The 27,118-nt window shown below is 43.4% G+C and overlaps 1 protein-coding gene and 1 long non-coding RNA gene across 3 annotated transcripts; one reads left to right on the forward strand and one right to left on the reverse strand.

Annotated features, from left to right (window-relative positions):
• Positions 1-1,912: 1,912 nt before the first annotated feature.
• On the reverse strand, positions 1,913-25,101 carry KICS2 (KICSTOR subunit 2). Of its 2 annotated transcripts, none has more exons than XM_070052571.1 (3): positions 24,965-25,101; positions 18,176-18,461; positions 1,913-4,139 (listed from the first exon to the last, which is right to left on the reverse strand). In XM_070052571.1, the coding sequence occupies exons 1-3, from the start codon at positions 24,975-24,977 to the stop codon at positions 3,323-3,325; spliced, it is 1,116 nt and encodes a 371-aa protein (XP_069908672.1). In that variant the 5' UTR covers positions 24,978-25,101; the 3' UTR covers positions 1,913-3,322. The 2 variants fall into 2 exon arrangements, with proteins under 2 accessions (XP_069908672.1, XP_002711355.1); XM_002711309.5 differs by lacking the exon at positions 24,965-25,101 and adding an exon at positions 24,223-24,676.
• Positions 24,539-26,551, forward strand: LOC138844380 (uncharacterized). The gene is made up of 2 exons (XR_011380140.1): positions 24,539-24,766; positions 26,306-26,551. It is a non-coding gene; the product is annotated as an uncharacterized lncRNA (long non-coding RNA).
• Positions 26,552-27,118: the final 567 nt, after the last annotated feature.

Here is a 27,118-nt window from a genome sequence, read left to right on the forward strand (position 1 = left end):
TACTGAATCTGATGAAGCCTCTTGCTCTAACTCCCAGTATGAAAGGAGGAAAAAAAGCAAAAACCATGTTAAGTGAAAGTTCAAGGACACAGTCATCAAAATCCTGCTGTAAAACCTACGAGAAATGAGCTAAACACTCCAATCAAAAGGCTGAGACGGTCGCCCTTTCAATCCCTTTTCAGTTCTTACTGCAGACACTTTAAATACAAAGGTACAAGGAGGGGTAAAGTGAGAAAATGGAAAAAGACATTGTAAGCAAACATAAGCTCAGCAAGCTAGCACGGCCATGGCCAAGTAGAGGCAAAATGGACTTCCAAGCAGACTCTTAGAGATAAAGCAGGAAATTTTACTGTGATGAGTGAATACATGGAAAGACAGCAAAAAATAGAAATTTAGGCCTCATAAAAGGGCTCCACAGAACAGGGTGGAAAAACTAACAAAGGAAGAAAGACACATGCCCACAGTCATAGTGGGAGATGTTAACTCCAAAATTCAGTAATATGGAAGGACTGAGATGATACTACCAAGTAACCGTGAAACCTCTGGAACAAAGAACCACAAAGATTCTAAAATAGGGAGAGGGGGTGTGTGTTGGTTAGGCATTTATCTGTCTCCTCTTCTGTCCCGGTTTGTTGAGTAGTCATCAAACTTAATGACTAAGCACAGGTTTGCCACGGACTTGGAGAGAACAGGAGGCGTTTAAGGGAAGGGTGGCCCATCTTTGCATAGCTTTCAAACTTCAGTAGGTCTGCAAAGCCCTTTTCAAGGGCGTGATCTCATTCCAGCCTTCTGCTATCCTTTGAAAAAGGCACCCCACGTTTTCTGGGCATTCCCAGTTCACAGACAGAGAAGTTGAGCTCAGAGGCTGACTTGCCAAGGGAACAAAACTGCAGGTCTGCAGCCCGGTCCAAAGGGTGGATGTGTGTTAAACACCGCCCACTGGGACAGCAGCACCAACGATTCTTTCCTGCAAGTGACTTTCTCCCAACATGTCCAAAAGCACAAAAGGAATTTTATAAAGGGCATTGGCTCCTCAGTTAAGAATCAGGTTTTATTTTCACACACTCCCTAAAATGACACAGTCAGATTATCAGACTGGACCCAACAGAGGACAAAGTTGGAAAAGCTCATCCTAATATGAAACACTCCTTTCCGGCCTCCTTGGCGGGCTATGTTGACCATGTTTCCAGCTACCCATAAAAATTTATCAACTTGTGGTTTAGAAATAAATTTCAAAGTAAGCATTCTGCAGAAAATATGCAGATTTACTCTTCCAATGAGCCAAACAGAGACATTACAGATTGTATCATTCTTGTACTTAGAGGATAAATCTTAAGAGTAAAAATCTATTTTTTGTTTTAACAAAATATGGAGTATTTTTATAACTAGAAAACTTCATTGAAGAGTTTAGGATTAAAGTATCAATATTGAATATTTAAGAACTTCTCCAGTATACTCTGACAGCTGCATAGTGATTTATGAATATGTTTAGATTTAATATTCACATGTGTTCTGTTCTTTGTAAATTCCTTTTATGATTAAAATGTTTAAAAATAAATACACAATTTGAACATGTGCCTATTTGCTTACTTAGATACTGCAGATATGTTTTATTTATACCCTCGCTGCGTTCCACTGAAGCATAAGTTCTTTAAGGCCCATGGGGGACCTTATCATTAATGCTACTGGTGGTTTTATCTAGGAAAAAATATATGCAATCTAAGAATACTCTTCATTTTTTTTCTTTTTGCAAAACACAAAAGGAAAAGTAATTTGACTTTTTAGTTCCAATTGTCTTCAATTTGCTTATGTAAGGTCAATGTTGTAAAATCTCTTCAGATTTTTACAGAACCTGAATGAATAAAATGTAAATTGCTACTTTCTATTTAGGAAAAAAAAAAAAAAAACGGGCTTTTTACAAATCATATGACCTTTATTGAAAAACAGAAAAGGAGGGATGAAAGAAGGGACAGATGGACAGAAATACACATGTTCCCCCAGAAAGCAGGCCGATGGGTTCCTCTACCAGGCAGTCCCGACGGACAGGCAGGGCAGTCTGGGCTCTTCTAGCGTCACTGGCACGCCTGCTGTGGACGCCCAGTGAAACAGTGCTCTGTACAATCATGAGACACAAGACTGATCTGACCGTTACATTTCATACAAGCTATGAAGGAACTGTCAAGGAGTAACAACCCAATTACTCTCTCTGGCTTCTTTATTCTGAATCAGTAACACAGAAGTAACGTCTCCACAGCCCATTATGCCTTCTCTGATCCCCCTACGTCCCCATTAGCTCCTGCTGAAGGAAGGCGCTGAGGCAGCATGTACCAAATGCAGCACTGCTTCTAAACCTAACGCAAGGGAGGCAGGCAGGAAACCCACGTTCAGGTGTGCTTAAGCACTCAGTTGATTTCTCAGCTATGAAGAGGTCTTCTGAATGCACACATTGATTTTTATCAAGCCCTTCATTTTGCTTTTGTAAAAGTAGGTTTCATTGCACGAGAATCTCAAAGTGGCTGAAAAACCAAGACTGCACAGTTTCCGAGCCTAAAATAACCAGGGAGGGAGAGGAGGCAAACATGAACATACATTTCAGCAGAAAACTGATCAACACAAAGCCACGCAGGCAGTATGCTGAGGACAGAAGAAAATGCATACGATGGCTTATGCTGACTTTAAAACAACGAAAAATCCAAACTCCATACGGGTAAAAACAAACGCAGTCAGGTGTGCAGTCACCCGTGTAGGTCTTATGCTACTGATCTGATTCACCTTCCATTTTTGTAGCTCAAAGGACTTCCTTACCAGGACCCTGTTTGAGCATCACCAATATTAACACGTAGGTCAGAATCATAAAACTAGTAATTCCATATTGACGTACTAATCTGAGATAACAAACATGTAGTCTTTCATCCGAAAAAGGCCATTTAATATCTGATCCCAATTATTATTCCAAGAAGAAGGGAGAGAAGGTGCTTCAAATTGCACTAAAACACAATGTTTAGAACAATTAAAAATATCTGGAAAGAAAAAGCAAAGCTCAATAAATACGTAATAGACATATATTACAGGAAAACAGGAGAAAATACTGAAGCTATGCTGCAGTACCATGGGAGATGCACAGTAGCCTGTGGTCACTTCCTAGATTACTCTTTGGATACTTAATTCAAAAGTGTGCAACACAATTAGGGAGGCTTTGTCTTTAATTTAGCTCTGAGAGAAGCATGAAGGGATATAAACCCTAATCACAGGCCACTGCAGATCATTAGAGCAATTAAGAACAAAATCACAGTCTTGAAAAACCTCTCACACAAAACCACTGTCATCCTTTGGATCCAGGCTTCAAACTGGCAAAAACTTTGGGGTTCTTAAGGGCAAGTGAGAGTTCATTGAGGAAGGAAATAAAGTGGGAGTCTCTCTCAGATTTCTTTGACTCAAAAATGACGACGATGGTGAAGTGAGGCTCTGGGCGGGTTAGGAAGTAGGTGCTCTGAACTTTGTCATCGTAGAAGTGGACCACTTTCTCCAGGCTGTTCAGGTCGGCCGTGCGGTCAGTCATGATCATGATGACATTGGGCCAGTGCATGACCGGCCTATCACTGGGCAGAGACACCACAGCTGGATACTGGTCCACACCCTTCGGGGCCTCTCTGTACGAGTGGGGGTGGTGATAGCCATGACCCTGAAAGCTCTCGGAACCTCGGTTGTCAAAAATTAAGGACACATTGGCAGCGTCATATTTCCTGATGAAGCTGGAAATCTTTCCAAAGAGGTCGGGGTTGGCTTTGGCAGTCAACGTTTTCATTTCTGAAGCAGTCGTTTGCCGGCTCAGCGCCTCGTGGAAGTAAAAGCTAAACTTGGCCAGCAGCATGTTTTTGAGTTTCATCAGCCAGAGGAAGAGGTGTGGGGGCTGAACTGCCTTCTGAGACTGCCCTCCGAACAGATGCTTCTTGGTCTCCCGCTGTTTTTCAAAGATCTGGCCCCAGGTCTGCAGCTTGGTGTGAGCGCTGTGGAGATTAACGAGAGACGGGAGGAACTTCCACTCCGAGACCTGGGCCTGGGCCTTCAGCAGATGGCTCAGGACATCGACCTCCAGCTGAAAGCTGCTCTCCAACGGACTGAGGATCGGGTGGTGAAACCTGAAGTGGGATGGAGATTGGCAGCAATCAGGAGGGGTGGTATTGCCGGTTGAAAGGAAACAATGGGGCCAGGCAAAGTTACATTCTAGGGCAGGGGAAGCAGGGATGGAGAAGTCCATGTTGGCTTTTTAAAAATTCTGATATAATTTCACCATTTCAGAATTATATCAACATCACATTCTCCTATGGAAACAGCCTGCTGGTTGTTTTGATTTCTTTGCTCCAGATGAGAGCAGTAGCTACCTTCTTTTCAAATACAGAGAAATTAAAATAACTATAATCCTTTCTTAAGTGATCATTGTGGTAATTGTAGGAGCAGCCCTATCATCAAAACAAGGCATCCTCTTTTCAGGGTATTGTCCTAAAGAAGCCAAAGTTAAAAACAGAAGTCACTTAAACATGGATTAAATGTGTACATAGCATAAACTATTTACCACCCACAGTACATTCCAAAAGGTGTTAAACCTATTTTTGCAGGGAACAATAAGGCTATAAATGCAAATCTGAAACATAGCACATAATCAATAAATATTTATTGAAGGAATATAGCTTTATCAGACAGTCCTTATTTAATCCTAGTTCCCAAATTCCCTTCATATTTTACTATTTTGTTGTGCTGAAAATAAAACGATGGCCAAGTAAGAAACATCTAACACTTCACTCACTTTCCTTTTATCTTCAGATACAACCTCCAATCCATAAAAGACCTTCAAGGCCCTTCTCAACGTAAGTTACATTCCTTTCCTTTTCCTTTTCTTTGTATATTAAATACATAATTGAAAACACAACTGACATTATGAAGACATCAAAACAGCATTGCAGTTTCATTTCTACTTGTCCTCCACAAAATGATGTTAAAACTATTTGTCCATAACCCACAGTGAGAAATGCAATTCAGGGTGCTTCTTCTCTTGCAGCCCCTCTCCCTGTGGCTCTGCTGGAGGTCTCTGACCTTAATAAATCTTGCTTTTAAACTCATGACTAGAGCCTAGGGTGATTACTGATGCCATAAACAACAGTGTCAATTTGTTAAGTCAACAAGAGTCACTGTGCACTTACTCCTCATGTAGGATCTCTGTCCTTAATGTGCTGTACATTGTGATTTAATGCTATAACTAGTACTCAAACAGTATGTTACACTTTGTATTTCTGTGTGGGTACAAACTGTTGAAAGCTTTACTTTGCTAAATTGATCTTCTGTATATAAAGATAATTAAAAATGAATCTTGATGTGAATGGAATGGGAGAGGGAGCGGGAGAGGGGAGGGTTGCGGGTGGGAGGGAAGTTATGGGGGGGAAGCCACTGTAATCCATTAACTGTACTTTGGAAATTTATATTCGTCAAATAAAAGTTAAAAATTAAATAAATAAATCTTGCTTTTAAATGTCTCTGCCTGTCCACTTGGAAAATCTTCTTCCATGTGAGACAAGGAACCAAGGTCATCAGGGCCGGTGCCATGGGGCATAGCTGGTAAAGCTGCTGCCTGCAGTGCCAGCATCCCATATGGGTGCAGGTTTGAGTCCCGGCTGCTCCACTTCCAATCCAGCTCTCTGCTATGGCCTGGGAAAGCAGTGGAAGATGGCCCAAGTGCTTGGGCTCCTACACCCCTGTGGGAGACCTGGAAGAAGCTCCTGGCTTAGGATCAGTGCAGCTCCAGCCGTTGAATCCATTTGAACAGTGAACCAGCAGATAGAAGACCTCTCTCTCTCTCTCTTTTTCTGTCTCTGCCTCTCTGTAACTCTCTGCCTTTCAAATAAATAAATAAATCTTTAAAAACATAAAAAAGAAATACAACTTAGATTGTGAACAATTACATATACACAAACATAAATCAGTTTTATTTCATATTTATCTTTACCATGCACAATGTACTCTTGATATGTTTTAACCAGATTACTACTCACTAAATTAATTTTTACGAATCACAAATTATTACCATGTGAACGCTGTGCTACTTCACAAGAGGTGAGGGTGCAAGAGATGGGGCCATGTGCTCTTCCAGGAAGAGGTAAGGAAGGCCAAGTGCAAAGACCCCGAGGCCAGTGAGAGCTCGACCCTCTTTCAGTAAAACTTCCTCCTGATTCCTCAGAAAAGTTTCTTCTGTTCTCTCCCAGATCAGGTCATGCCCCCTCGCTTTATCCTCCAGTTTCTTAGTACCTGTTTTGCAACTGACTAACCTGACCAAATAATTTGCCAGGGAAATTGGGATATACTATCACCCCAGCTTCTTCTCCTAATGGAAGTAACAGCTGGCTTTTCCCTTCACTGCTGCATTTCTAGAACATATGGCATAAATCAGAATAGGGTAAATGTGGTGATCCACTATGAATCCAGTCTTTGCCTCACTGATTCTGTCTGTTGTATGTGATCTAAACAGACATCTGTGACAGTGACACAGAATGACTAAGGGCAGTTCCTTCTGCCATGAGAAACACCCAGTGTGACAGTGTCTGTCCGCCTGGTGCATGTCTCTTCTCAGGAAGCCTCTGTCTATCTGATCTTTACACTCTTCCTAAAGATCCAAAGTACTTACAGAGGTTGTAGCAATCACCTTAGCAAATGGTCTCATTCAATGCACGTTCCCAGAGGCAACAAATGTTGACTGAAGTACTTGAGTTCTGCCAACCACATGAAGACCTCAATGGAGACCTGGATGGAGGTCTGGGTCTCTTGCTTTGGCCTGGCTCAATCCCTCTTGTGAGCATCTGGAGAGTCAATCAGTGGATGGAAGGTCTCTCTTTTTCTTTCAAATTAAATAAATAAACAAATATCTAAAGGTGAAGGGAAGAATTTGCATTTACTGAGCATATCTTATGCTTCAGGCAAATGTTATGATCCAGCCACTGTGAGAGATGATTTACAGGCCTGAGCCCATTTACTTAACGATTTATTTCATATACTTGAAAGCCAGAGTGACAGAGAAAGAGAGAAAGAGAGACCTTCTCTCCACTAGTTCACTCCCCAAATGTCTGCACGTGGACCAGGCGCCTGGAACATCCAGGTCTCCCACATGGGTGGTCCAAGTAGTGGGGCCATCTTCTGCTGTTGTCCCAGGCACATTAGCAGGTAGCTGGATAGGAAGTAGAGCAGCTGGGACTCGAACTGATGTGCATATGGCTTACTGGCGTCATAGGCAACAGCCTAACCTGTACCATGAGGATGGCCCTCCTGAGCCCATTGAACGTAATCATTTCACTATTCGTGAGATGACTGCTTCTCACGCAGCTGACTCTGCTGAAGAAGAAGATGCTGGTCTCAAATTAAACAATTAGAAAAGAAAAACCACATGTGTATCAAGAGCTTTTTTTTTTTTTTTTTTTTAAAAAGGATAGTTTAAACCCTAATTAAAGAGATTATGATTAAGAGAGCTCATATTAGGCAGGACACTATAAGACAGAAATTGTCATTTGATAAATAAAACATAGTTTTACAAGAGAAAATAACACAATGTTTCCACTTTTTATACAGTTTACCCTCAATATCCTTCAAGATAGAGAAGTTAAAAGGTTGGTGAAACTTCCAGTCTAATAATTTACTGAAAGAATCAGTAAAATAAGACAGATCCCGAACTGTCTACCTCTTGTGCTTAATTAATTTGGACTCTTCAAATATTACATGGTTTGGGAAAACATTTTAAAAAGTCTGAACACACATACACAACCCCACTACAATGCTGAGTCTCAAAATCTTTGAATTGTAAGACAGGTTCCTACCACCTTAGCCTGTAAACCCTCTGATGCATTTCAGCTTTGATATCACAACACAGGTTAGGCATTCCTAAGCCAAAAATTTGAAATCCAAAATCAGAAATGTTTTGAGTGCTGACATGACACAAGTGGAAAATTTCATACCATGAAACTTTTTCTCATGTACAAAATTTTTTAAAATATTATATAAAGGGTAAGTGTTTGGCCCAGCAGTTAAGACACCAGTTAAAACACTTACAGTCTCTGGGGCCAGTGCTGTGGCAATGCAGGCATCCAATATGGGCACTGGTTCGAGTCCCAGCTGCTTTACTTCTGATCCAGCTCTCTGCTATGGCCTGGGATAGCAGTGAAAGATAGCTCAAGTCCTTGGGCCCCTCACCCACGTAGGAGACCCTGAAGAACCTATATTCTACAATTTTGGGTTATCCAGGAAAATGTGCCAGGGAGTTATGAATATATCAAGATTATTAATCATAGAAAAATGTTTGAGATTAAAAAAATTCTACTACAGATGTTCCTCAACTTATGATGGGTTATGCCCCCCAAAAAGCCACTATAGTTTGAAAATACACAAAAATGCATTAAGACGTCATTCATTTTTTTTTAAAGATTTAATTATTATTTGAAAGTCAGAGTTACACAGAGAGAGGAGAGGCAGAGAGAGCGAGAGAGGTCTTCCATCCGATGGTTCACTCCCCAATTTGCCGCAACAGTGGAGCTGTGCTGATCCGAAGCCAGGATGGAGCTGTGCCAATCCGAAGCCAGGAGCCTCCTCCGGTTCTCCCACGTGGGTGCAGGTGCCCAAGGACTTGGGCCATCTTCTACTGCTTTCCCAGGCCATAGCAGAGAACTGGATCAGAAGTGGAGCAGCCGAGTCTCAAACTGGTGCCCACATGAGATGCCGGCGCTTCAGGCGAGGGCGTTAACCCACTGCACCAAAGCGCCGGCCCCAGGATGTCTGTTTCATTTCTATACATTTTTGTAGTCTATATTAACTATCACATATCAGAGAAAACAGATTTAATTTTTTGGGACTGGCTTATTTCACTACACATAATGGTTTCCAGTTGCATTCACTTTGTTGCAAAAGACAGGATTTCATTCTTTTTTTTATGGCTGAATGGTATTCCATGGGGTATATACATTTTCTTTATCCAGACATCAGCTGATGAACATCTGGGTTGATTTCATATCTTAGCTATTGTGAACTGAGCTACAATAACCATGGGGGTACAAATAACTTTCATATGATGATGTTTTTAGCTCTGTTTATACTCCTATGAAACTACAGTCTTTCTACATTTTACTTTTGAGTATTATAGTTAGTGGTGCATTAAGTCTACAATTACATAGTGGCTGAAATTATTTATTTCTAATTTTTATTAATATAAAGTGAACAGATTTCACACATTTCATAGGTACAATTCTAAGAAAATAATCATACTTCCCTCCCTCTCATGTTTTTGCAAAAATTAAAAAAAAAAAAGAAGGAAAGAGGGAAATTGAGGGAGGGAAATACGGATATCTTCTTAGAATTGTACCTAAGAAATACATGGAATCTGTTCTTTTTGTATTAATAAGATATTCTTAAAAATGTATTAAGTGGGGCTGGCGCCGTGACTCACTAGGTTAATCCTCCACCTGTAGCGCCGGCATCCCATATGGGCGCCGGGTTCTAGTCCTGGTTGCTCCTCTTCCAGTCCAGCTCTCTGCTGTGGCCCGGGAAGGCAGTGGAGGATGGGCCAAGTGCTTGGGCCCTGCACCCCGCATGGGAGACTTGGGGGGAAGCACCTGGCTCCTGACTTCGGATCGGCGTAGTTCCAGCTATAGCAGCCATTTGGGGGGTGAACCAATGGAAGGAAGACCTTTCTCTCTGTTTCTCTCTCACTGTCTAAATCTGCCTGTCAAATAATTTTTAAAAAAATGCATTAAGTACCCAGGGCCTAACAAACATAATGGTCTAGCAACACAGCACACTGCAGCATACTGGTTGTTTCCCTTCGTGACAGCAAAGCAAACTGGGAGCTGCACTCATTGCCACAGCCCAGGATTACAAGACAGAATCATTCCACATATTGCCAGCCCAGGGAAAGATCAAACATCAACATTCGCACTACAGTCTCTCCTGAATACACATCACTTTCACATCATTATAAAATCAAATAATCCTAAGTCAAACCATGCTACATCAGGAAGATCTGTACAAATAACACTACTGTTATTTTTCTACTGCTTCAGCCAGAAATCATCAGTTACATCCAATGCTCTCCTTGAAAGGCCATGAATTCCCTGGACAAACCTTCAGAACAAGCTCTTCCATAATATATATTAAAAGTGTTTAAATGTTCAACATTTATTAAAAATGAATGTGAATGCCGAAGCTATTTTTCATCTTCAAGAAGAGCTAAAAACTCAGGCTAACGTTAGTCCACCAAGGCTGAAAGAGGCCAACAGTCTGTAGAAACTGAAAGCAGCATTGTGATGCCTCATTCCCTCATTTCTCAGCTGTGTGCCTTACAACTCACAGTACAGGAGATCTGCTAAATGGTTGAAATCCAAAAACATACACCTACATTGTGAAAGCAAGCTTGGAAGACTCTGCACGCAGAAGATGTGGACAACTCCTGGCAGGGAATAACTATTCTAAAGGAAGGGAAGGGGGGCTGTGGAAAGGCAGGGACCGAGAGACAAAGGAAGGACTTAGGAAGGAAGGCAACAGAAAGGTTTGTGTAGTCCTCTAACCACACAACACCATTTCAGAAACATTTTTTTCTTTCACAAATCCACACCATGGAGTTTCCTTCCAAAAGAAATATGCATGTGAGAAGTTAGCAACCCAACGAAAATAAAACTATACCACGACAATGTGAATGTACTAAACGCCACAGAACTGCACACTTCAAAATGGGTAAATGGTTAAGTTTATGTTATGTATATTTTACAATGATAAAATTGCCCGTAACTGGGGCTGGCATTGTGGCGTAGTGGGTAAGGCCACTGCCTGCAGTGCGAGCTTCCCACATGGACACCAGTTTGAGACCTGGCTGCTCCACTTCTAATCCAGCTCCCTGCTGTGGCCTGGGAAAGCATTAAAAGATGGCCCAAGTGCTTGAGGCCTTGCACCCGCATGGGGGACCTGAAAGAAGCTCCTGGCTTTGGACCAGCCCGGCTCCAGCCATTGTAGCCATCTGGGAAGTGAACCAGCAGATGGAAGGTCTCTCTGTCTCTGCCTCTGCCTCTCTGTACCTCTGCCTTTCAAACAAATAAATAAATCTTTAAAAAGAAAATTCCCTGTAACTTCCTTTTATTTAAAACAATTAGTTTCCTAGTTCTTAGACCAATACCTTAAAAATACAAAGACAAGTCAGCCGCAAGTTTACCCAAGACCTTCCATGGTACAAAGTATTTATATCGGATACAAAATTAAAACTAATACATTTATTAGGAAGGATAAAAATAACAGTTCAAAGGAACAATTCCTTCTAGTTGAAAGACTGTGGGGCCATAGAGGATACAGCGTTTGAGTTGGGCCATGATGCTTGAAGATCCTGAGTACAGGGGCTGGCACTGTGGCGTAGAAGGTAGAGCTACTGCCTGCAATGCTGGCATCCCACGTGGGCGATGGCTCAAGTCCCAGCTGCTCCACTCCTGTTCCAGGTCTCTGCTATGGCTTGGGAGAGTTGTGGGGGATGGCCCAGGTCCTCGGGCCCCTACACTCGCATGGGAGACCCAGAGGAAGCTCCTGGCTCCTGGCTTTGGATTGGCTAAGCTCCAGCCATTGTGGCCATCTGGGGAGTGAACCAATGGTTGGAAGACCTCTCTCTCTGCCTCTGCATCTCTGTACCTACCTCTGTCTTTCAGACAAATACATAAATCTCTAAGAAACAGAAAATATCATGTATATATTAGCCAAGAGGTGAAAGCAACCCCAAATGCTCAAAGATGGATCAGAGCATAAACAAATCCTTAGAAAATACAGAAATACTGCCATATGCCACAACATAGATGAACCTTAAAGACATCATGCTAAGTGAAATAAGCCTATTAGAAAAGACAAATACTCTATGATTCCACTTACATGAGGTATTTAAAGTAGTCAGACCCACAGAAACAAAAGTAGAATGGTTCTTGCCAGAAGCCAGGAGACGGGGAATCTTGCTCAATCGGTTTTGGCTTTCAGTTTTACAATATGAAAACATTTCAAAGTTCTGTTGTACAAGAATATGAATATATTCAGCACTATGGAACTGGATACTTAAAATGTTACGCTGCAGTGGGTGCTTGGCCTAGTGGTCAAGATACCTGCATCCTGTATCAAGAATGCTTGGGGGCCAGCGCCGCAGCTCAATAGGTTAATCCTCTGCCTGCAGCGCCAGCACACAGGGTTCTAGTCCCGGTCGGGGCGCCGGATTCTGTCCCGGTTGCCCCTCTTCCAGGCCAGCTCTCTGCTGTGGCCCGGGAGTGCAGTGGAGGATGGCCCAGGTGCTTGGGCCCTGCACCCCATGGGAGACCAGGAGAAGCACCTGGCTCCTGGCTTCGGATCAGCACGGTGTGCCAGCAGCAGCGCGCCGGCCGCAGCGGCCATTGGAGGGTGAACCAACGGTAAAAAGGAAGACCTTTCTCTCTGTCTCTCTCACTGTCCACTCTGTAAAAAAAAAAAAAAAAAAAAAATGCCTGGGTGGGATTCCAAGCTCCAGCTCCCAACTGAGCCTTCTGCCAATGCAGACTCTGGAAGGTAGCAGTAGCAGTAGCAGTGATGCCCATGTGAGTGGGTTACTGCCACCCACTTGAGAAATCTGGATTGAGCTCCCAGCTTCTGCTGGAACCCAGCCCAGCCTTGGCCATTGTGGGCATCTTGGGGAATGAACTAGTAGACAGGAATTCTATGCCTCTCTGCCTCTCTCTGTCTCCGTGTCTCCATGCCTCTCAAATAAATTTCTCAGAATTTCTTTATATTCTAGCTATAAAAATCACTGAATGGTATGTTATTCCCATATTGGAAGAGATTTTTAAAGCTACCTAGAATACACAGATGACGGCTCCTTCTTTCCTTGAAAAGTATTGTTTTAAATATCTCATTCTTGGTTTAGGAGAGTATTAATTTTCATTTATAATCTATCTTCCAGTTTTGTTTTAACCATGAAACAGAAAGATTATCCAGACTCTTTTTTAAAACTTAAATGTAGGGGCCGGAGCTGTGGCATAGCTGGTAAAGCCATCATCTGCAGTGCCGGCATCCCATATGGGCACCAGTTCGTATCCTGGCTGCTCCACTTCCAATCCAGCTCTCTGCTATGGCCTGGGACAGCAGTAGAAGATGGCCCAAGTCCTTGGGCCCCTGCAACTGCATGGGAGACCCAAAGGAAGCTCCTGGCTTTGGATCAGCGCAGCTCCGGCCACTGCAGCCAATTGGGGAGTGAACCAGAGGATGGAAGCCCCCTCTCCCCCCACCCCCGCCTCTCCTTCTCTCTGTGTTAACTCCGACTTTCAAATAAATAAAAAAAAAAATCTTTAAAAAAAAACTTAAATGTAAAACAAGTTTTACAGAAACAAAGTTCCACCAATGCTTCCATAGGGGAAAAAAAGAAGAAAATGCCCAATTTTTACTTCTCCTCAAAAGTATTCAAGGAATAACAGATACTCTAGTGAAGATGGCCCAAGTACTTGGGCTCCTGCCACACATCTGGGAGACCTGGAAGAGGCTCCTGGCTTCAGCCTGGACATTTCGGCTATTTGGGAAGTGAACCAACAAATGGAAGATCTCTCCAGCTGTCCCTCTCTGTAAATCTTTCAAATAAATAAAAATAATAAATCTTTTTAAAAAGAAAAGCACACACACACATCAGTGAAGTTCAACATCCAGTATATCTTAGTGTTGACATTTTCCTCTCATATACTGCCCCCCCACCTTTAGTTTTTTAACAGACAATGTTTCAGTATCATAGAGAACTTTGAAAATATTGTTCTCTGGGCAAACATCTGGAATTGCTAAATTGTACCCTTGGAAGAGGAGGAGGGGCCCACGAATGGGTATTTTTCTTTTTTTTTTAAGATTTATAGCCGGCGCCGTGGCTCAATAGGCTAATCCTCCACCTTGCGGCGCCGGCACACCGGGTTCTAGTCCCGGTTGGGGCGCCGGATTCTGTCCCGGTTGCCCCTCTTCCAGGCCAGCTCTCTGCTATGGCCAGGGAGTGCAGTGGAGGATGGCCCAGGTGCTTGGGCCCTGCACCCCATGGGAGACCAGGAAAAGCACCTGGCTCCTGGCTCCTGCCAGGATCAGCGCGGTGCGCCGGCTGCAGCGGCGGCCATTGGAGGGTGAACCAGCGGCAAAGGAAGACCTTTCTCTCTCTGTCTCTCTCTCTCACTGTCCACTCTGCCTGTCAAAAAAAAAAAAAAAAAAAAAAAAAAAAAAAAAAAAAAAAAAAAAAAGATTTATTTATTCATTTGAGAGTCAGAGTTACACAGAGAGAGGAGAGGCAGAGAGAGCAAATGAGGTCTTCCATCCGATGGTTCACTCCCCATTGGCCACAACTGCTGGAGCTGCGTCGATCTGAAGCCATGAGATTCTTCCGGGTCTCCCACGTGGGTGCAGGTGCCCAAGGACTTGGGCCATCTTCTACAGCTTTCCCAAGCCATAGCAGAGAGCTGCATCAGAAGTGGAGCAGCAGGGACTCGAACCGGTGCCCATTTGGGATGCCAGCACTTCAGGCCAGGGTATTAACCCGCTGTACCACAGCACCAGCTGGAAATGGGTATTTTTCTTAAGAGTCCTAGAGAGCTCAAACCTCTTTTACATTAGTGTTTGGGAATTACTGCATGAGCTCCACTCATCCTTAGGAATTAATAGCCCCAACTGTACTTCAGTTTGGGGCTTGACTGTAAAAAGCTATTTTATTAAAAGAAAACATATACACTCAGATTCAAGGATGAAATAAAATGTTTCCAAGAATATAAATCAGTAAACGGTACAAAAATAAAATGAAATGTATGTATTTACAGGTACAAACTACGTCTCAGAATGACAGCAAAAATTCACTATCTTAGTTGCCTCTTAAGAGGAGGACTAAGTGGCTAAAGCACAAATGCAGGATGAACACTATTCATGATCTGTTCTTCTGTGCTTTATAAATTCTAAGTCATGTGAATGCATTAACTATTCAATAATACCTAACATTTAACAGATACTATAAAGATCAAAGAGATATGACAACAAAAATAACTATAAAGGGCACTTTGGGGACAACTGGAAAAATCTGAATATGGACTATATACATTATACAGTGGCAGAAAAACAGTGTTGAATTTCTTGAGTGTAAAAACTATGTTATGATCAAATATCATGCTTAGAAGAGAGAATCTGTGTGTTTAGCAGGGAGGTATCATAATGCTTGTGTCTTACTTCCAAAATGCTCAAGGAAATAAAACCATATAAAGCAAGCATGGCAAAATTTTAATAGTATATGACTTAAGGTGAATGATATTTATGTTTACTGCATATTATTTGTTTTTCTAATAAATATTTTACTGGTATTTAATTTATGTACTGCCAAATTCACTGCCTTAAAGTGTAAAATTCACTGAGAAAATACTAAAATTGGTTTTAATATATTCCCAGAACTGCACAACAATTACCACCATTGATTCAGAAGCCTCGTGATTCCCAAAAAAGAAACCCTATGCCCACTGGCAATCACTTCTCCTTCTTCAGTTCCTGGCAACCACTTCCTGTATTTATGAATTGTAATCTACTTTCTGTGTCCATGTCTTCATCCATTCTGGACACTGCACACGCAACACAATGTGTGGTCTGCTTCTTTCACTTAGTGTATGTTTGCATAATACATTAACCAAACTTCTTGTGTTTAGAGAGAATACAAAACTTATGTTTTTATGCAGTATACAGCTTATTCCTAGCAAGGAAATATAGTGTTTGTTATGTTTTCTGAAGAACTGATCTTATTTATTCACTTGCAAAATGATCAACAGAGAGAAATTATTTATCTGGACTAGATAAGAAGCATCATCTCAATTTTTTTTGAAGATTTATTTATTTACCTGCAAGGCAGAGAGTTATAGAGAGGCAGAGGCACAGAGAGAGAGAGAGATGTCTTCCATCTGCTGTTCACTCCCCAGTTGGCCGCAATGACTGGAGCTGTGCCAATCCGAAGCCAGGAGCCAGGAGCTTCCTCTGGGTCTCCAAGCGGGTGCAGGGACCCCTGGGCCGACCTCTACTGCCCGCCCTCCCCCCAACCCCCCTGGCCACAGCAGAGAGCTGGATCAGAAGTGGAGCAGCCAAAACTTGAACCAGCACCCATATGGGATGCTGGCACTGCAGGCAATGGCTTCACCTGCTATGCCACAGCGCCAGCCCCCATCATCTCAATTTTTGATACAAGCAATAATAAATACAGAAGAGTGCATTCTTGTCACCACCTCCTTTCCCACTGTCTTGTAACCAGTATGGCCCCACTACCACCCGTCCACTATCCTAACAGCCTGCTACAGTAACCTTCCCTCCTGTAACCACTCCCTTCACCATCCCATTGCACACATCAGTGCTACATCTTAGCCTGAGATGATGATGAGAACATGATACTCCTCCATTCAAAAGCATTTTATGTTTCCTCACTACTTATATGTACACACTCTCAACCTGGGACACAGCTATTCACTCATTCACTCAACAGACATCTATTGAGCACCTACTGTGTGCTAAACTCTGTTTAGTCTAATAGTTAAGATGTTCAAGCTCCACATCCCCGTAACAGAATATCTGACTTTGATACAGGGCTCTGGCTCCCAATTCCAGCTCCTGCATTCTTCAGGGTCTGCATTCAACTCTGGGAGGCAGCAGTGACAACTCCACCAGTTGGGTTTCTGTCACCCAAGTAGGAGACCTGGATAGTTTCTTGCTTCCCGCTTTAGCAGGCACAGCCCCAGATGTTGCAGGCATTTGGGGAATGAACCAGCCAATGGGAGCTCCTCTGTCTCTAACTCTCAAATAAATTTTAGAAGAATTAAAAATGAGAATCTACTTCTTAAAGGCTCATCTCAGATTCTACCACCTCCATGAAGTCTCTCATTCTCCCTACTAGGTTCCCTCCCTCCATTCCATTCATCACATGGGGATATTCTTCATTTGGGAATGTAAATCAACATACCCACCTTTTCTTTTGAAGCAAACATGTGAACCCATACATCCAAAGGAGTGGTAATCTTCAAGAAACCACTCTCTTCTCAGCCCAAAATACAATCACTGAACACCTACTATATGCAAAGCATTATGCTAAGCTTTGGCAACAAAAATAAAACTGTATCACTCCAATGATGTTCACAAGGCTTCTGAAATTCTGAGTATTCTCTTTTGGGGCTAAGGAACACACAACACATTGTCACCAGTCTCTTCGCCTGGTAAGTAACAATTTCCTTCAAATAAAATCAATTTTCCAGTTGATCAACTTAAAAAAAAAAAACAACACTGAAGCTTGGCTCCAAATATTGGCTATCCATATAAATCTCAAATATGCCATCCTCAAAAGCAGCTGCCAGCCTGCCTCCACTAACGAAATTTAAAACAAAGTCAAACTATGTGCCCCAGACTCTGAAAGTAGTTTTAAGGGTGGGTGTTCCAACAGATTGAGGAACAGCTACATCAGAGGCATGAGCAGATAACTCACTGCAGTGATTACTCTGAAAAGGACAACATTTATTGAAATAGTGTTTTGTTAAAAATCATATTGTTGGGGGCCGGCGCTGTGGCATAGCGGGTTAGGCCATTGCCCATGACGCCGCTATCCCATACAGGCGCCGGTTTGCGTCACAGCTGCTTCACTTCTGACCTAGCTCCCTGCTAACTGCCTAAAAAAGTAGCGGAGGATGGCCTTGCACTCCTGGCTTCGGATCGACCCAGCTCTGGCCATTGCAGCCACCTGGGGAGTGACCCAGCAGAGGGACGATCTCTCTCTCTCTGTAACTCTGCTTTTCAAACAAACAAATAAATGTTTTAAAAAAAAACAACACTGTGTTATATACATTTCTTGTGTTGTGTGAACTCCTTCATATGCAGCAAAATCAACTTGTCAGGAATGCAACATTTAAGGATAACTTCATTCTTGGTCTTTTGTGATCACTTTGATCCAGCGTGGAGTTAACTAAGCACAAAGAAGATGCCAATATATAGCTGTTAATTAATTAATATCTACAAGATGCCATACATTTCTCCTCCCTGCTAAGTGCACTGTAGATTTTCATAGAAGTGGAGAGGCTCCGAGCCAGTGCAGGACTGAGAAGGCTGCTGGGCCCTGTCCGCGCTCCGCCCTCACACTGACCTGGAGCTGTATTTTTTGAGGATGGTGTCCAAAAGGCCAACGAGCTCTTCAGCATTGATGAACTTCTGTGTGCTGAGTGTGTACATCTTCTCATAGAAGTCTGCGATCTCCATGCGGGCCTGGACGAAGAAGCAGAGCTGCTCCGACAGGTGGGAAAGCAGTTCTTCCACGTGAGGCGCCGTCCCGCCCTGGGCACCGCGGCCAGCCACCACCTTCTTCAGCTCGTTGTGCAGGGACGTGTAGATGGTGCGGATGGAATCCTTCCTGCTGAAGAACGACTGGCCTCCTGGCAGGCAAACGACAGAAGCACAGGACAAGTGAGGAAGAGGGATCACGAGTACCAAACACTTCCCAGCAACAAACAGAAAGAACCGGAAGCCACCAAGCCCAGCGAATTTCCATGGAGCATATTCTCTGACGGCCATGACTGGGATACAAATATTTAAAGAGTCATAATTTCACAGAGGAATAATTTGAGGGAGTGCCTGGTACAATTCATTAGTGTGGCAACGGATCCATGTACAATTTTCTTACCAACTCTCCCCCATTCCACTTGAATGAGGATTCCTATTTATTTCAGAGCATAAGTAACTAGCAAATGGCATTACTCTAGTTCCCAAAACCTCCTTTCACATAAATATATTCAAAATAGAACACCCACTACTATAAAACATTGTTGCTATTCCTGCTAAATCAAATATTTTTTGTTCCTGCTTTTGAGTTACATTTTTCTTTGAATCTTATCTTGTAGGGTATACCAGGAAACAGAACACACACACACACACACACACACACACACGTACGCATGTCCCTTTTATATAAGAACACAGAGGAGAGGTATTCCAGGGGGAAACTAGTACTTTAGAACTCCTTACAGGGCTGGCATTCGAGGATACAGCAGAATAAGCACCACATTACAAATCATTAAGGCCAGGAGCCAACGATAAATAACTGCTACTGTAACTCAGGGGTTCCAAAGGAAATCAGCAAAAAAATACGCCTAAATAAATCCTTATGACACTCAAATAAATCCTTATGACACTCAAAAAGCACAGACATCACTCACTTTTGTATTTACCCATGATCAGTTATATTTTTAAGGACACACCCAGCTTCAAAAATGTCTTCAACAATTCTGCACCCCACCAAAGGGCCAGAGGCAAGACATGGGAAGAATGAAAAGAAACAAAGCAGATAAAAATCTAAGAAGTTGGTGACAGTTTAAATATTGTAATAATAAACTGAGAATGTTTTAATGCATTTCTTACTATTCTAATCATATTAATTAGGGATGAAAATTATTTATCAAGGCAAAATAGCCTCTCAATAAATCAACCATTTCTCAATATTATTATTATTTTTGGTAAAAGCACAACGATTTAACTAGCAAGGAAAGCTAAGAATATACAAAGATAAAAATGAAGCAACTAGCAAATTCCTAAAATACCAGCAATTTTTCATTCCGTTTCTTTCCCTTCAGAACTTACTCAATATTATTTTCCAATCCATTTCTTTCTCCAAGAAATGATTCTGACATTCTTACTTCTTAGGCAAACAACTTGTTCCAGTTTACCCAGGACTTTCCTTACTGTTCAAAGTCTGGCTTCCTAGGAAACCCTTAATTCAGATTTTAAAATAAAGTGTCATATCCTGGGAACCCCTCAACCCTGAGCAAACCTGGATGACTGATAACCCTAACTTCCTATTGCCCCAAACTACTCATACTTAAAAAACTGTTTTTTCCACTGCACTGTTTAAACAGACTGAGTAGTATTCACATTATTTCTTCTATTAACAGCAGCAAAAACCTTATGGTACAGGTGGACTGTGATGCCAACATCCCATACAGTGCCTAAGATCCTGTAAGGTCTGCCTTCTTCCTGTACCCACACTGTCTAGTTCTGCTGATTTTTGTCAAGTGATTGGTATGGAATCAGAAGGTCCCTGGGATAAAAGATCTTAACTTAGGAAGGTAATAAGAGTATCATGTAAAACTCAAAAGCTCAGGAAGTTTGAAATATTTGGTTTCAAATCCCAGCTCCCAAATTTGTAAGTTGTGTGATGTGCCTACTATGTCACTACTTTGAGCCTTAGTTGTTGTTGTTAACATAAAAGTAGCAATAAAGAAAACAAAATGAAATAACATTTGGTATGCCACATGCCTAGACAAAGTACATCCTTGATAATGCTAACCTCTTTCTCTTCCACTTATAACTGTTCAAAGAAACTTCTCCCAATAATACATAATTGAGTTTCTGAAACTCTGGCAAATTGGGAGCTTCAAGCACTGTAAAAAGAAGAGTTGGCCGGTGCCGCGGCTCACTTGGCTAATCCTCCGCCTTGCGGCGCCGGCACACCGGGTTCTAGTCCCGGTCGGGGCGCCGGATTCTGTCCCGGTTGCCCCTCTTCCAGGCCAGCTCTCTGGTGTGGCCCGGGAGTGCAGTGGAGGATGGCCCAAGTCCTTGGGCCCTGCACCCGCATGGGAAACCAGGAGAAGTACCTGGCTCCTGCCATCGGATCAGCGCGGTGCGCTGGCCGCGGCGGCCACTGGAGGGTGAACCAACGGCAAAAGGAAGCCCTTTCTCTCTCTCTCTCTCTACTCTGCTTGTCAAAAAATTAAAAAAAAAAAAAAAAAAAGAAGAGTTAATTCATTTGACAGATAGCTAGGTGATTCCAGCAACCCACATGTTCCCTTCCACAAACAGGGTGGCCTTGGTGAAATTTTTCACTTCCTGTCTTAACTACCCTTATCTGAGAAAGTGGAAACACTAAACACAAAGAGCATCTTTAACAGTTTACCAATAATCAAAAACCACCAGGAGGTGAAACCAAGCAAATTGAAAGCACCAAAAGGAAGAGAGAAACCACTGATGCCTTTGTATCAAAGCTCTCAGGGACACAATCCAGGTTGTTTCCAACCTAGGTTTAGAATATCCAGTGGGGATTACCTTCCTTCATTCTGGGGAAAAAAAATCAGAAACACTCATCTGCCTTCTCTTTTCAATATTTTGAATTTATAAAATATGAGTTACTTTCAGAAAGTTCTAGCTATGAATGCTATTTCTCAAAAGTTCAACAGTTTTATCTCACATCATGAAATTTCCAGTACATTAAAGAAGCATATAAAACATCTTGGGCTTTTTACTGTAAAACTACTTGGTAGTGATCATTTTTAAACATCTGATCTCAAGTCATTTTCTATTATGCCAAATTTAAGCAACTTGAGGCTGAAGAAACTTTCCAGTAGTGAAAAACAAAGGGGAGAAAAGTAAGTCTGACCTTCTCAAATCCTCAGGCATCCTTCCCCCAAACAGAATTATTCTCCCCTTAAAATAAAAGGCAGGCTTCAAGAGAAGAGCCCTGTCCAGAGTCTGTCAGTAACAGGGCCAAACAGAAACACAAGGCTCCCTGTCAGGTCTGTTGCGGCTCTGAGGCCCACACTTGTATCTGTAAACAGGATTCACTGCTAAGGCTCTCTAACACCAGCTTCAGCACTGAGTTGAAAATGATTCACTTTTTACCTGAAATTTCCTAAGAGGGGGATAGTAAGTGTTTCTTAAAAAAAGAAAGAAGTGGAGCCGGCGCCGTGGCTCAATAGGCTAATCCTCCACCTTGCGGCGCCGGCACACCGGGTTCTAGTCCCGGTTGGGGCGCCGGATTCTGTCCCGGTTGCCCCTCTTCCAGGCCAGCTCTCTGCTATGGCCAGGGAGTGCAGTGGAGGATGGCCCAGGTGCTTGGGCCCTGCACCCCATGGGAGACCAGGAAAAGCACCTGGCTCCTGGCTCCTGCCAGGATCAGCGCGGTTCGCCGGCTGCAGCGGCGGCCATTGGAGGGTGAACCAGCGGCAAAGGAAGACCTTTCTCTCTCTGTCTCTCTCTCTCACTGTCCACTCTGCCTGTCAAAAAAAAAAAAAAAAAAAAAAGAAAGAAGTGGGGAGGGGGAGAGAAACAAGAAACTGAGGTAATGGATATGTTCATTAGTTTTACTGTGGTGATCTTTTCACGATGTATATCAAAACATCAAGTTGTACAGCTTAAATAATTTTTATTTGTCAATTATACCTCAATAAAACTATGTTTAAAATTTCTTGAAAGTATGCAGAAAATTTTTGTTTTGCTTTTTTTAAAGAAAATCACATACACATTCTAATTAGCAAAATAGTTGGGAGAACATGGGAATGTTTTTAATGGCAACACAAAAGTTTTTTCCCAAGTTTGTAAGAAAAAGGACCATCAACGTGGTAATAGTGAAGTCATAGTGTAAGCATACTGATGTCCCACATGTTCCAGAACCAAACAACTTAAGATATTTGCAAAGCTAAAGTTTAAATTCTAGAACTGTACGTGTCAATGAGATAAGAAACATTAAACACAACATTTTCAGAAAGTTCACTGGGAAGTCAGGAGGTATCTGGGAGTCAAACAGTGCCTGGGCATGTTTCACAGTGTGAACTGTTGTGTGGGTCAATTTCAAGGCACAGCCCTCAGGCTCACCCAGGCCAGCTGGGGTTCAAGCAGAACTAATCCTGTTAGAGCAGTTGGAGCCACTTCACCAGGCACTCTTACACACCAGGCAGTCAGTTCTGCTTACATAAAAACCTGGCTCATACAATCTAAAACTGGAGTAGCAGATTTTTAAAGTGGAGTTCATTAATAATTCTTTAGGAAATCCAACTGAACTTTCTCAGTGTAGACGCAAAAGTGTGTGTACACCTCTATTTGAGGAGTAAATCCACAGCTTTCATCAAACTCCCATGAGTGAAAAAAAAAAAAAAAAAAAAGCTAAGAATCACGGCATTTGGAATAATATGGGGTTAAGTCCAGAACAACCAAACTGTCCAATATGCCCATTTTCAATATTACAGCTAGAATCCTTTCTTCATTTATATATATAAAACACATATATCATATACAGCACTATCATATTTTATGCAAATGATAATCATGTACCTATACTTAATAAATTACATGGATACAGACTCAGTCTGACAGTTCAAAGGAAGGTATTCTGGTTTGGGATCCACCCACACAACTATATAGGAGTTACTGATCTTCAAAAGCAATAACAGCAATTGCACACTTGTGAGAAGTTTCCCACTGGCAAAAGGGAACAGCATTCATGCCTATCTGACTGGTTTCTGCCACTAAATCAACACACTAAATAACAAGTCATTATCTGAACAGCCAGGCAGAAGCTGGGCTCTCTGAAAGCCCTACCCCTCGGGTTAGCGTTCAAAGAGCAAGGGGATGCGAAGGGTCAACGCAAGGAGCGGAGAGATGAGAATGTAACCTCCATCCAGGTTTATATTTCTAGTCTCTGAACTGTATGTGTGCGTTCTTCATTCACACCAGACCCCGGGCCTCTGACAAAATTAAAAGGTCTAAAACAGGCCAAAGGCATTCAAACGACTCTCAAAGTTCTGGGATCCGGACACATTTGTTTGCATTACTGTAAGCAGTAATACTTTGTATGCACAACTCTTGGCTCCTCCTCCTCCACTCATGCCAATTGTTTCTAGCACGGAAAATCAGTTGAATCGGGTCTTGCATCTTATTTTTCAGGGGCAAGACTGACATGGGGTGCTGAGTATTTACCATTTTCCCCTTTATGTCTAGCGTTAGGCGTATTTCCTGCCTTTCCTGCCCAACATTCAATGACTCCTTCGTTCATTAAGTCTGTATGGAGGGGCCCGACTCCATCTGCAACTCGCAGTGGCTTTCACCTCGGAAGGCCAGCCAGACCACCGTACTCATTAAACACAACCAGGTGGTACCGCCCAGCTGTGCTTCTCCGGTGGCGGCGTCGCTAGTTAGAAGGAAGAGGACACGGACTGTGCTTAACTTCTCACTCCGGCACCAAGCAAGGCCCGAGGCGAGACGGTAAATCGCGCGGCACGGCCCCGCAAGCAGCCTTCACCCGGCCGACCCATCTATCCGCAGCGAGCCGGCGGCCCGGAGAGGCAGACACAGGAGCCCCAAGCCGCGCCGACCGGGGAACCGAACCCCCTTTCCTTCCTCCTCGGGGGTACGGGGGGCGGGCGGAGGTACCTAGTTTCTGCCCCAGGTAGGTGAGGCTGTGATAGACCTTCTCGGCCGCGGCCAGGTGCGCCAAGGCCGCCAGCAGCGACAGCCAGCTGGCGCCCGCGCTCTTGTTGGCCTCGCGTTCCTTCTCCACATTGTCCTTGGCCTTGTCGTAAGAGAAGATACCCAGGTGAGAGAAGAACGTCTCCAGCACGGCCTGTTCCACCGGGACCGGGGCGGCCAGCGGGATTGCCTCCCCCATGCGCGCTGCGCTCCAGCTCCACCCACGTGGCCCGCTCTCCCTCGCACTTCCGGGTTCGGAGGGAGCGCGCGGGCGCACGGCCCTGCGTGCGCGTGACCGCCTCAAGCGGCGAGCTCCGGAGCGCGCCCCCGCAGAGGCGGCGCCAGGGCCTCCCGGGAGACGCAGATAGGAGCGAGGGCAAGGGAGGAGGTAACCGTTCCCGGGCTCCTTCAGCCGTCGGCTCCAGCAGCTCTAACCATTCGAACCCCAACCGTGGGAAGCCTCCGTGCAGCTGACCGCGGTCTGGGATAAGCGAGGGAGCCCCTCCCGGTGAGACTGCGTTAGTGCCGATGACGTCACGCCTGCATGACGTCAGTTCTTGCGTTGACGTCTGGCCGGGGCTTGATGGGCCAAGCTAGAAGAGGCGGCTGGCAATTGCCTTCCGCTCTCCCAAGAAGGGCTGTGAGAGCTCTTAAGTCAATGCAAGTAAACGGTTTATGACTGGAAATCTGACAGATAAAGGTTTACCTTGTTTCTCCATTGCGTAATTTGTATGCCGCTGCACACCGTCAATTAACTGTCTCCTGTGTCCCGTTCTAGTCGTCTCTGGTCTGCGCACTCCATAGAGCTTCCAAGCCGAGCGCCCGGGCACGTTGGCTCCGTGCTCATCCACCCCAACTACAGGAAGCTCCCCTTAAAATTCATGTCAGCCGCTCGTGCCGTGTCCGCCCCTTTGAAGCAAGGCCTGCTGCTTGCTAAGCTGGGTTTTTCCTTGCTGCTTCCTTGTAGGAGCTGCTGCTTTGTGGTTTCTGCCCCTCCCCTATTAGCCTGTGGGCTCCCTAGACCCGGGGACTAGGGTTCACTACAATCTTTTAAAAAATTGCATTCACATAAAGAGAACAGATTTCATGTATTTCATGCCTACACTTCTCAGATAACCATACTTCCCTCCTTGTCTCCCTCCCTCGAGCACAGCCTTTCTGTAATGAACAGCACAGTGATGCTTACTGAGAGACGGCCTGCTTTCCTTTTAACTGGAGCTCTTCTGGGGTCGCTGCCTTGCAGTGCAAATCCCACGAATCTAATTTGAATGAGTATGGATTATACTCTTGTTCCTTGTCCTCAAGTATAATTCAGATCAACCAGGTTAACTGTGATACAGGGCAGGATCTTATATGTGATGAAGATGAAAAAGAGAGGTACAGTAATAGCTTCCAAAGAACTGGAAAGGCCTTCTGGAGTGTAGGGGTCGTTGATGAGTGAATGGAAGCTAATAACTTAAAAAAAAGTCTAATACCAGCACGAAACGGACACTGAAAGAGATTATTAAACTCACAAATATACCCGTTATGTAAGAATTCCTTAGATAATAACGGTGATATTATTAAAAAGTGCAGAAAATAAATTTTCAGTAACAGTAAAGGGGACATGAATAAATGCAAAATAGCTGTCACCTTGTTTCTTGTTAACCAAAAAAAGGTATAAAACATAAGAGCATGGACAAACTAGAAAAGGTGACTATGTCATGCATCCAGAGATAGTGAAGAACCCTGTAATCCTAAAAGAACTGGAAGGATTTACAAAGGAAGATATGGACGTGCCTATATAACAAAGCATTTTTACATGTCCACAAAGTACAACGCCAATCTGAGGGAAGTATTTGTAAACTATGTCAGACAAAGGTTTAATGTGCTTAACATACTAATACTTCTTACTAGTATGAATAAAAAGACGTGAGTACACAAGTTTCAAAAGAAATATAAAATGTTGGGGCAGGCACTATGGCGCAGTGGGTTAATCCTCTGCTTGTAGCGCCGGCATCCCATTTGGATGCTGGTTCAAGTCCTGGCCACTCCTCTTCCAATCCAGCTCTCTGCTGTGGCCTGGGAAAGCAGTAGAAGATGGCCCAAGTCCTTGGGCCCCTGCACCCGCGTGGGAGACCTGGAAGAAGCTCCTGGCTCCTGGATCAGATCAGCCCAGCTCCAGCCATTGCAGCCATCTGGGGAGCGAAACAGCAGATGGAAGACCTTTCTCTCTATCTCTCCCTTTCTCTTTCTGTAACTCTGCCTTGCAAATAAATACTAAATAAAATCTTTTTTAAAAAGAAATATAAAATGCTAATAATCATTTGTTTTAAATATCTAACCTCACTAGTAATCAAAGAAATGTAGATCCAATTGTTATATCCAGTTTTTCATCTATCTGATTAACAAGAGACTTAAAGTATCGATAAACATGCAGAATTGTACACTGCAGGTGTGAATATATGGCCTTTCTGGATAACATGTGGTGATGTATATCAATAATAAATTAGAATATATGGAGGTGTCTAAAATAGTGTCTGAGACAAAACACTTGTTAATACATCATTAATAATGTTACCATTAACGTTGGCACATACCTTTTATTCAACAGAGCACCAAAAAATCCATTTAGTTAACACTTCCATCACCTCATAGAGTTACCTCAGGAACATAGAGTTACCTCAGGCAGAGTTAACAGAGAGGCAGAGAGAGAGAGAGAGAGAGAGAGAGAAAGAATCTTCCACCTGCTGGCTCACTCCCCAGATGGCCGCAATGGCTGGAGCTGCACGGATCCAAAGCCAGGAGCTGGAAATTTATTTCGGGTCTCCCAGGTGGGTGCAGGGTCCCAAGGGTTCTACCCCTTCCCAGGCCATAGCAG

This window comes from Oryctolagus cuniculus, chromosome 11 (assembly GCF_964237555.1).
Source record: "Oryctolagus cuniculus chromosome 11, mOryCun1.1, whole genome shotgun sequence".
In the NCBI taxonomy this organism is placed as follows: domain Eukaryota; kingdom Metazoa; phylum Chordata; class Mammalia; order Lagomorpha; family Leporidae; genus Oryctolagus; species Oryctolagus cuniculus.

Bases quoted from the DNA above. Each gene is read 5' to 3' on its own strand.
- KICS2 (XM_002711309.5), bottom strand. From the start codon at position 24,457: ATGGGGGAGGCAATCCCGCTGGCCGCCCCGGTCCCGGTGGAACAGGCC. The intron at 18,462-24,222 runs GTACCTCCGCCC...TTTGCCTGCCAG, and splicing joins CTACCTGGGGCAGAAACTAG to GAGGCCAGTCGTTCTTCAGC. The intron at 4,140-18,175 runs GTCAGTGTGAGG...ATCCCACTTCAG, and splicing joins CTCAAAAAATACAGCTCCAG to GTTTCACCACCCGATCCTCA.